General features: G+C 39.0%; 1 protein-coding gene across 3 annotated transcripts; it reads right to left on the bottom strand.

Annotated features, from left to right (window-relative positions):
- Positions 1 to 243: 243 nt before the first annotated feature.
- On the bottom strand, positions 244 to 10,349 carry prox2 (prospero homeobox 2). Of its 3 annotated transcripts, none has more exons than XM_081722323.1 (6): positions 10,202 to 10,349; positions 7,303 to 8,917; positions 5,468 to 5,575; positions 3,563 to 3,757; positions 2,964 to 3,049; positions 932 to 1,071 (listed from the first exon to the last, which is right to left on the bottom strand). In XM_081722323.1, exons 2-5 carry the CDS (start codon positions 8,815 to 8,817, stop codon positions 2,990 to 2,992), a joined length of 1,878 nt encoding a protein of 625 aa, XP_081578449.1. In that variant the 5' UTR covers positions 8,818 to 8,917; positions 10,202 to 10,349; the 3' UTR covers positions 932 to 1,071; positions 2,964 to 2,989. The 3 variants fall into 3 exon arrangements, 2 of the variants coding, with proteins under 2 accessions (XP_081578448.1, XP_081578449.1); XR_014125723.1 differs by having other exon boundaries at positions 1,028 to 1,071; positions 2,964 to 3,052; positions 10,202 to 10,348; XM_081722322.1 differs by lacking the exon at positions 2,964 to 3,049 and having other exon boundaries at positions 244 to 1,071; positions 10,202 to 10,274.
- Between the last annotated feature and the right edge of the window lie 478 nt (positions 10,350 to 10,827).

Below are 10,827 nucleotides of genomic sequence, written 5' to 3'. Positions count from 1 at the left end.
TGTGCGGGAACGTGAGTTAAATTGGAAAGCAGATGTTTCCAGATTTGTACAGAGCAAATAATACTGACATCAAACAGCTGCAGATTCGTTAACGCAGTGAAAATTCAGCATCACTAATTTCAGTTGATAATTGATGTGGCAAAACTGGATCTTCCTATCCCATTGAGAAACGGATTGATTAACTGTACAGTATATTTAATTAGCAAGTTAAATAAAAAAAAATAAAGCTTACAAGTATTAAAGATACAAACAATTTTATTTTCCCCATAGATTTGTCAGAGTGTAACTCAAAATTAAAATACTTTGAAAAATTAATTTGTCATAAGACTGGCTACCATATTACACAACTACAGTAAGTAGCATATAGACATATTAAGAATTTGTTACCAACATTTCATGAGATAAAAGTTTGAAAGTATAGACATTATATTACAGTCATTCAGAATTTTATAGATAAATATGATCTCGCAGGCTTACATAAAAATGGCCTAATCCTTACTCACAATTTCTTTTCATTTTCTTCACACAAAAGGTTACTTTTTATCCAAAACCAAAATGTTACACGTCCTCTCCAAATGCAGTACAAAGTGAACGGACAATTCCTTCAAAACAAAGCAAAAGCAACCAAACAAAAGAAGCCAAACGACAACTGCAGAAATTGTATCACACCTTGTTTGATAAGACATAGGATTCCCCATGTTGGTGCAGCCAGCATAAAGCATTATTCTGCTACATGTAATTTTTTTTTTTTCAAGACAATATCTTCATGATAGTTTGACTTTCTATTTGCATTAGATACAAAACACTACTTTAATGAATTGGCATCATCTAACATCATCTAAGCAAAATACCCTGTGAGCGTGCAGACAGTTCATGTTTGGGGAGTGATCACAGTCACTTCACTTACAGGTAAGAGGATGACTTGAAATCATCAGGAACATCACTGTCCAGTTTACAGATGACTTTGTAAATGGCTTTCTTCCAGGAGGGGTCCGAGTCTTTGTTGAGAGAGATAGCACTATAAAACTCATGGAGTGTGATTTCAGCAACTTCCAGGAACCTGTCAGGAACCTGTACAACAAAGGATAACATAAGAGAGTGTCTTAGATGCAGATAAAACCCAAGTAAGTATCTTAATAATGTAAAAATGAAGAAGGTGGAACAACATGCAGGCATTTGATTACAGCCTTAAATTATTCAGTGCTACTAGCAATTGAGACAGGTGGCAAATTGATCTACATTTCAATCAGTAAATAAAGCATCAAACTTTGATTTTGCAGCATGATGGCATAAGCCAATGCTTTTCCGTTGTGTTCGCATTGCTCATTTGTGCAGCAATGTGAACCAACACCGCCGATCTGCTCGCCTTTACATGTGATCTTTAATGTGCTCACTCCAGAAAACAGCCTTCACCTTCAGCCTTTGTTCTTGCCAAGTATAAAACAAACTCAGTGTCAGGAACATTCCTCAACCTCTGCGGACCACCACTTTTATTTTTTGGCAGAGTGCTCAGAATTTAACTGATCGGAATAATGAATGAAAGGGCTCTGGACCTTTCCAGGAATTGGGACAGCACTTCTGTGGCATGCATTTGGTGAGACTGGACCAGGTAGTGGGAAGAAGGAGGCTCTATCTGCCGTCATTGTCTCCCGGATGACTATGCAAGCAGTCGCCTGGCTGTCATGGGCTATTCTTCTTTCTCTAAGTGTCTGAGCACAAAAGCCAGGCCTGGGAAAGGAATGTCTTATTCCAAGGTAAAGCCAACTGTCTCTGCTGGTTCCCACCAGCCAGCTCTTGGCCCTCGGAATCCGTGGTTCTTTTCTCAGCATTCCGTAGCAGTAGCAATCCCAGCTTCGTTCAAGCATGGCCTGCTCCTAATCCTAAATTGTTTTTAGTGGGATTCTGTGGCTTCCTCTTCCCACAGTAGGCTAAAGAACCACTGGGCCCTTAGATAATGGCCCCAAAGGCTGCAGAGCCACAGGTGCAGGGTGACACATGGGTCAGGCCAAGGATACAGGCCCAGAGTGATCATCAGCTGTCTGCACCACTACTGCACTTACAATGTCTTATCAAATCACCCCCAAGGGACATATATGCATTTGGCATGCAGAATAGCTCAACTGGCAGTTAATGACCAGTGATGAAAGTAATAACATGATATCCAGGTTCTTTGATTTATTTAGGCTCTTCTTGCTGATTTTTCATTCATCCCAGTTATCACAGTGAACTTGCTGAGATTTCCAAAGTCAATAACACAAACAATAGAGACATCTGTTTCACACATAAGATGATATATTTGCACTTTCAGTCCTTCATTTTGCATATCTTGTGACCTTTTTCTCATCTTGGTTCAGATTATTATTAATCAGATTATTTAAAATCATGATTATTTAAAAGCCCTTGAAGTCCTTTGGGCTGTCTGCCCAGGAGTAGATAAGAGAATGGAATTTCAGATCAGATAGGTGTTTTACAGTGCTTTCCTCATTTATAGACTTATATGGAGACATTAGCCAATTAGATCTAAAGACTTCAATACTTAATGGTTGTGTGTGTGTGTGTGTGTGTGTGTGTGTGTGTGTGTGTGTGTGTGTGTGTGTGTGTGTGGTGGGCAGTCACTACCCCATTTATACAGTGCCAACATTTGTGACAAATTATGAATTATATTATTCCATTAAGATCAATAATTACACAATGCTGCCAAATATTTTCCAAGAGTATAGCCTAAACTGTGCATTCACTTTGTGATTTTCCTAAATGACCTACTGCTGCATTTCTGATGCCATGTCAGCTATTGCAGTGACAGGAATAATCCACTTGGAAGGACACATTATACTCAGTGACCTTTGCTATGAAAATAGCTAGCAGTCACTCAGGGAACCTGGAATGTTAATTGAAATCATTTTTATTTCAAACTTCAATCTAAAGTACATGCCTATATAACTTCTAAGGTAAAATTAACATACCAGTTTATTCACTTAAAGTTCAATCATCAGACCAATACCAGCACTACCCGATTCAACTGGTTCCAATCTAAATTTCTTCCAGATTCCTACTGATATGGAGATAAAATGAACAGTTAATACCGCTTTACACATCCACAGTTTTATGAGACTTTAGTGCAACCACAGGGTCTGATGCTGTGAGCGTCCCGGGCCAGACCTAACCTTCCTCCACCATCTCTCCCCCTCTTTGTTTTGTATTATGTGTGTGTCCTGCAATTCTGTTTCACACCTCAGAATTACAGCAGCCAGTGGAGCTGCACTGTAAACAAGGGATACTCCTGACCTAGAGTTAATGAATACACAGACATTTACTCTGCTCAGTGTGGTTGTTCATAGAATTTCTGGGTTTCAGAAACCAAAGAGCAAATCCAACAGGCTATGCAGAAACATGAATTCTGACATGATGATTTTGGAATATAACTGAGTGGTATGTTGTTTGGTGTTCATGAAAAATGTCTCATAAATTTGTTGTGTATTAACATCATATCAGACACAATATCACTTGCCATAATTCAGAATGGAATTCTGGGTCATTATAACCTGAATGTAAGACAGCATACCTGGAAGTCATTGGCTTTGTTGTAGTGCATGTTGAGAGCACGGAATAGCTCAGAGTCTCTGGTAACAGACATCTCTTTTACATCACTCACTCCATCCACGATGGCCTGTCGGGCAAACTTCTCTATCTGAATGTAGTAGAACTCTCTGAAGTTACTGAACCACTTGATAAGCTGGGAGGTTATGCAGCGATTAAACTAAAAAAAAAAAAGAGGGAAACTTTATCAGAGAATGTCAGCAATATTACAGATTTTAAAAAAGCATGAAATAACTCATTTAGGAAGTAATGGGCTTTTTTCTTGCTTTTCCCTTTTGTTTTTGTATTTTTGGACAAAGGCTAAATGTATTTGCATTCTTGTACTCTTAATACTGTTATCACTGATTAAGTCATTCCCGTCAGTGTATTGCCCATAAACTACCAACCATGAAAACTGCAGGCTAAGCTGTCTTGACATTAGCCTCGTCACTATATCTGCTCATCCCCGACGTGAAGGGAAAGAAAGGATGGGGATTAAAAAAAACGCCTGGGGCTGAAGCACCATCAAGGCGTTTCTTCTCTCTGTATGCACTGGGTGAGAAGAGAAGAGGCCAGCGGGAAGCTTCCCTCTCACTGACTTCTCCTGATAGGGATGGAATCAGACACTGGGATTAGCTTTTCCTTTGTTCATCGGGGTTCCCAAAGAAGGGACGGCCCTGGATGAGGTGGAGATGCAACCCTGGCTAACCCCTGGCTAACCCCTGGAGGTCATGGCAACCCAGCAGCTCTGTGAGACACGGCAGGAAATGCCAGAGGAGTAGAGGAAGTCAGCATATCGCCTGCCAACCTGCTATAGATGTCGCAGTCTCACTGTTTGAAATGAAAAAAAAGTGATCTATGATAACCAATTACTTTGTGATATGGAAAGTTCCGCTGATGGCTATGGTCCATTTGGTGAATTTGGTAACTTGAGGTCTAAGTCTGTTTTAATTATATGCCCAATGGTTTACTTTGAGGTGTGCTATGTTGTCAGTGCTATTAATGACTGCTCACAAAATTTTAAAATCCACTACATTTTACTTTTAATCAATTAAAACCATGCGCACGATAACTTGCCCTCAACTAGAAAGCACCAGTGTAGACCAGTGGAAGCTATGGGGCATCACTGGGAGTTTAAAACTGAAAATGTAACTCTCTCAATTCATAAAGGTCTAAGAGTTTCACCAAGCCGGCTTTTACAAGACAACAGAGCTTTATACTCAGGAACACACGAGATAATAAGCCCCTCCAAACAGTTGTTGCTTTTTGGCCATTTAGATGAGTCATCAACAGTTTTGTGCCTCAGGACATGGAGTGCGCTCACAGGATGCGCTGCCAGTGTACACAGGTTGTTGTTGCAGGGCCTAAGCTCTTCTCCTGTCTGTGGGGCTCAGCACTGCTCTATTGTTGGCTGTTGACAGTCCACTGGTCACACAGCACTGAGGGGTTCATTCTGAATAGGGAACGTAGCACCCTCATCTTTCTCCTTTTGTCTTCTTTTGCTGACTTGAGGAACTTTTATTTTTACCATGTTAACGATAAACCACCCTAAATTCCTAAAGTCTTTTTGTAATCCTTAAACTCTCAAAGATAATTTATACCATATATTTAGTTTTTTGATATGGCTGGAGTAAGTTTTATGAACAACATTAATAGTAACTGTTGTTGTTTATTAAATAATTGATTATAATTCCTTTTTAAATTAAATAGTGTCATAAAAAGTTGTGTAGATAGATTAGTTTTTTTGTTACAACTTTGTTGTTTCTAGGTTAGATTAAGAAAAAGGAAACTCAAGAATAAATCAATTATACCTGTGTAATTATTGGAAAGAAAGTGTCCTTAACAAAAATGAAGCTGTGTGGAGAGTCTATGTAGTTGAGTCATGCTGTACCTTGACATCTGGGAAGAAGGTTTTCAGTACATTTGAACTTGGGTAGCGTGTGTAGAAGAACATCAGCTTGGCCTTCTTCAAATGGTTGGGGGTTAGACCCTCTTGAATGTAGCAAAGTTAAGGGCTATCAATTCATTCAATGAAGCCCCAATATATATGGGCTTCATTACATTGTAATATATCAGTAATAAAAACAGTAATAAAGCACATATACTTATAAGAAGTGATTAAAGTTGTTCACTCAACAACAGAACAACAAAAATGTGCTTGCCTACAGACCTGATTCACGGTACATTACTGGTATTAAATTTACTTACGCAACCATATATATATTTCTATTTTACTCTGTAGGATTTAATTTGACAATGGTAATTTACTGTGCAATCCAAACCAAAATATATTTAGATATAATTCTACTCTACCCAAAAAGTCAATTAAACACACAACAGTATGTGCTAATTGGAAAAAAGGAGGTAAACAAATTAAATTAGGGAGTTCAATTAGAGACTTTCACTGAAAGCATTTAGTTTCAGGTTCAGCAGTGGTAATTAATTTGTTGTGAAAACACTGAGAAGACAAATACAATTTAGATATGAGATTGTGTGGACGAGTGTTCTCTCTCTTACATCAGAGCAGCTCTTAACTGTTCCTTACTGATGGTCTGCTTGGCTTCTCTCCCCACACTGTACACTGTAAGTTCCACACCTTGCGTTTTGACATCTTATCCACTGAAAGGTTATAAGAGTGCATGCAATTATTAGGAAATAGTGCCTTTGAAATGGGGATACTGAAGTAAAAGATTGATGAGAATTTGTTCAAAGAGAGGTATGCTGTAGCCCATCACGGGGGGAATATGCAGCACATCCTAAAGAAAGCATTTGCTTAAACCAGTGGGTGGGTGGATAGAGTCCGCTAGCTCTCAAACTAACTAACTATATATATATATATATATATATATATATATATATATATATATATATATATATATATATATATATATATTGCTCCCAAAATACTCCTGTATCATATTTTTTGATAAAAGGCCAAATGTCCAAGGCACTGTACATAACAACATATGTTGTATGCATTGAGGAGCATCAAGGCTGAGAGGTTGAATTATGACAGCAAAGAGCTTCTTTTTCAAAAACAACCAGAAGTGACCTCTCTGATCCATTCCAATCATATTGAGAGTACAGCAGCATATTCTACACCTTTTCAAGTCAAGAGAAAAAAAAAATCAAGAGAATTTCCTGAACAGAAACTGCTGCTTTTTCTGCCTTTGAAAATTGGCTTTTGTTCCTGACAATTCTTATCAAAGCCTTGTATTCCTTTTTATTTGTCTTTTTCTAGACTTAAAGTCATTACTGGGCCCAGATTAAAGAAGATGCTACAATTTTCTTTGGGGTTACCAAGATCAAAGTAAAAATTCTCCTTGAAGTCAGTGTTAGTGGAACTGCTCAGTGCAGCACTCAATTCGACTCATTGTTCACCAAGGTAGGCCTCCAAGCTAGTGGTTCATTCAGCTTTTTCTCTGTGTTAAATAATATATATATATAGCGCTGCATAGAAAATAACAGAAATTAAAGAAAAGCAAGGCAGTTTAGAAAATAGTCAAGCAAAGTGCCTGAATATTTGTCAGAAGATTTGTATAAAAGGACGCACAATGGCAATTATATATAAATAACAAAAAGCATGCCTGGTGATAAACTACTTCACTAATATTCCACCTGTGGTAAATGAAATAGCCAATTAATCGTGGATATTTCTTGCAAAACAAAACCTTTGACTGAAAATACTGCACAAATCGTGTCCTACCATGAGCTTCAAAAGGATATACTAAGTGACATGAAGGTGTTCCTCTCTGCCATGCTCTGCAGGTCCCCACACTCCATTTTGATGTGAGGGAGGTGTAGGCCATCGACCGTGACTTGCCTCATTGCCCCGGCACGATGGTGCTGGCCAAGGTGGCTGGAGCTCACCTTGGGCCTCATAGCCATACTTTCCCAGGAAATGTCCATGGAGTCTGGGGATGTTCTGTCCAAGGATGCTGGGAGGCAAGGGATCATGCCGAAATTACCGTGAGGTCCATACTTGAGGAGATGTTCCAGGATCTGGCTATCATGGAGAGGAGCACTGTAGCTGAACTGGAAAGGTGACTGGTGCAGAGGGTAGGGCCTCTTCACCGGCTGGCTTACTGAACCCAGCTGGTTGAGAGCAGGCTTCTGGACAACCAGGGACAAAGCTTCTGTCTGATGCTCTGGGCTATGCGCTGGTGTGCTCTCGTAGTGCTCTAAAGGTCTGAGCTTTTGGACGTCCTCCGAGTCGTGCAGCTCTGGAGCACAGGCTTGCTGGGCCTGGTTCTCTATACCTGAACTGTACCCTGGACTCAGGCAGAACCGTGACTGTGGTAACTGCTTCTGCAGGCCTGCGGAGAGCTTCCTGAACACCATATCAACACTTTTGCCCACAGCCTGGGACAGCTCGCACTTCAACATCTCCTGAAGCTCCTTTTGGCCTGTCTCTGAGCTCAGATACCTGCTGTCCTCTTTCACCCGGCCAGTGTAGTTGTGCATCTGGCTGATAGGTTTCGTGCTCCAGTCAAGCCATGGTTCATGGATGTCTTGCTGAACATCTTCTTCCTCCGTCTCTCCATTCTCTGTCTCACTGTGGTCATACATTTGTAGGAATTTCTCCTGCAGTTGGTGTAAGAGGCGTTGCATACTCTGCAGCTGCTCTCTCAGCTTCTGACACTCTTCATCTTTGCTTAGATTAGTGCTGCTATTTGGGCTCATAGCCATAGAGTGACTGTGTTCCTGGTGTTGAGGGAGCTTCTGTTTGCGTTTGTTCTCTTTATATGACTCTCTGCCATACCTGCTGACGTCCCCCTCAACACTCTCTGCTTCTCCATGAGGCCTGTCGCTGGGTGAGCCAGCCATGCCTCGTATGATATTCTCCACTCTGGCTCTCTTGGCCTGGTGGTGCTTGCTCAGTGGGTGATCAGGTTCAGTGCTCACCCCACCAGAGTGAGGACCCCCAGGGGACACTGACTCACCCAGGCTATCCTTGGAAGACATGTTACTCCGGTCCTCCAGAGCAGACTCAGCCATGGAGGACCCTGAATTCACTGTACCAGCTCCCAATACAGACATGGGCCCCAAGTAGAGGTGGCTGTTGTTGAGAGGGGGCCACTTGCTGTAGATGGTTTTTCGCAGAAGGTGAGAGATGAGTGATCCATTGTGGTAGGAGGAGAGGGGCTCCTCATACATACCTGTGTGGAAGCAGGGGAGCATTACGTCGGCTTTGTCTTCATTAAGCTTAAGAGGGCTTTGGTTGGGTGGCGACAGATTCATTTCCACAATGCAGTCAGTTGAATTAGTCTTGGTTTTAATTGCTTGTTCACTTTTAATGAATCAGTACATTACAATGACCCCACATATAAGTACAATGTACCTAAAAAAAAAAACAAAAGAAAAAAACAATTTAAATGAAACAAAAAACACTACTTGTTTTATGAATTTTACAACAGAAACCTTATTAATATAAAACAACAAAAGCAGAAGTAAGAAAACAAAGACCTTGATTTCAATTTACCATTAATAATTTTTTGTTTATTACACTATAAATCTGCATTATGACTCTGAACTAATATATCAAATTTGGGAAAATGTGGGCAATTTTTTCATCAAATACTTTTGAATACCTATTCCTTTATGTCTAAATTCTCCACTCTGGCTTGCTTATCTTCAAAATATATATATTTTTATCTTTAGGTCTTTTATAGGATATGTAAAAATATGGAATCTCATTCCACAAAGGTGTAGTTACTGTGACTGGGTTGGGTTCTTGGGTTTCATCATGTTGTTCATACAGAGCAAGTAATTAGAAGGTTAAATAATGAAATTGGACAAATTACTAGAGTATATAGCAGGTCAACTGAATATAAATAAGTAACCACTTTACTAATAATTCAATTATTTTTCCCTTAAATGTTATAAATACCACATATAGCAATATATAAATACCACCTGAGCAATATATTTTCTGTTTTATAGAAGGTTGTTGCTGTTGTTTAACTGACAAAGATGACCTGAATATGATCAATCACCAACGTACTCCTTAAATAGAGGTGTCGATTTATTTGAGTTTTATGTTAAATAAATGAAAATAAAAGATAGCAAATAATCTTGATGAAATAGAATACCAGCAATATGTGAATGCATCTGTTAAGTGATATATCCCTCATTTTTAATTGAAAGCCTATTCCAAGATTTGTAGATAAATAAAATACATTTGTTTCTACCAGTGACCACTCACTACACATTTTCTATTCAAATTCATATAAATTCTTATATTCATATATTCTTAATTCAAATGTTTTATATTCACTATCTAAAAAAGTTGATCATAGTTAATATAAAAATATTTCTCGAAGAACAAGAAGAAGAAGAAGAAGAAGAAGAAGAAGAAGAAGAAGAAGAAGAAGAAGAAGAAGAAGAAGAAAGGAATACAATGTTCAATATGAATAAAATGTTCATTTTAGATTGGTAGGGTGTGTGAAATTTCAGAAAAAATCCGAATTAACCATGTTACTCGAACAAACATCTTACCTAAAGTCTACAAACATATACACTACAAGCACAATCATACAATAAATAAATTAAACATTCAAAACAACACAGTCTCTTTAACTGCCGTTGCTTTGAAAAGGCTAAAAAAAAAGAAGCACCGACTTACCTGTTGCTTTGACGATGCGTGACTGACAGTGCCTGGTGAGTGTGTGAAGTGGGGATGCGTATGTTTGTGAACCTCCCCAAACCCTCTCAAGTGATGAAGAGGTGTGGCCATCACAGCATCAGACACACATTTGTGGCGAGCAGCCTTGTCGGCAGGCAGACAGGGCATGTAGCGAGCTGCAGCCTATTTGCAAAGTGTCCCGGACAAGGTTAAAATTTGTTTTTGTGGCAGTATTCATAAGGCTATAAACAAGGAAGGAATCTAATTCCAGATCAGAACTCTTGCACTGAAGAGCTTTGTTCGATGAGTATAGGAACATATTAAATATACAATGTAATCTTAAAACAAGATAACATTCATGTAATTTAGTAGAAAGTTCAGATAACTATCATAAGTTAAACATAGCTACTACATATTCTAAACAAATTAGTTCGCAAACTTGATAGCATTAAATCAAGTGATCAAGTGACTTATTTTTTCACGTAATATACGCTTTCAAATTATTTTGTTTCGTGACATTTTGCCTAATTGGATTCATTTATTCAAACTAGACTCTTGAACTGCTTTTTTCGTTTGGTATATTCCAGTTGCTTTACCTTTTACTATTTTGGTTCGTCCCAGCGTGC

Source organism: Electrophorus electricus, chromosome 10, assembly GCF_041902795.1.
Source record: "Electrophorus electricus isolate QZ-2024a chromosome 10, ASM4190279v1, whole genome shotgun sequence".
Taxonomy (NCBI): Eukaryota; Metazoa; Chordata; class Actinopteri; order Gymnotiformes; family Gymnotidae; genus Electrophorus; species Electrophorus electricus.
This window is presented reverse-complemented; position numbering and strand designations above follow the sequence as displayed.

Coding starts and splice junctions, on each gene's coding strand:
- prox2 (XM_081722322.1), bottom strand. CDS start 8,817: ATGAATCTGTCGCCACCCAACCAAAGCCCTCTTAAGCTTAATGAAGAC. Junction 3,758..5,467: donor CCTTCTTCCCAGATGTCAAG/GTACAGCATGAC, acceptor TTTTTTTTTTAG/TTTAATCGCTGCATAACCTC. Junction 1,072..3,562: donor ACAAAGCCAATGACTTCCAG/GTATGCTGTCTT, acceptor TTTGTTGTACAG/GTTCCTGACAGGTTCCTGGA.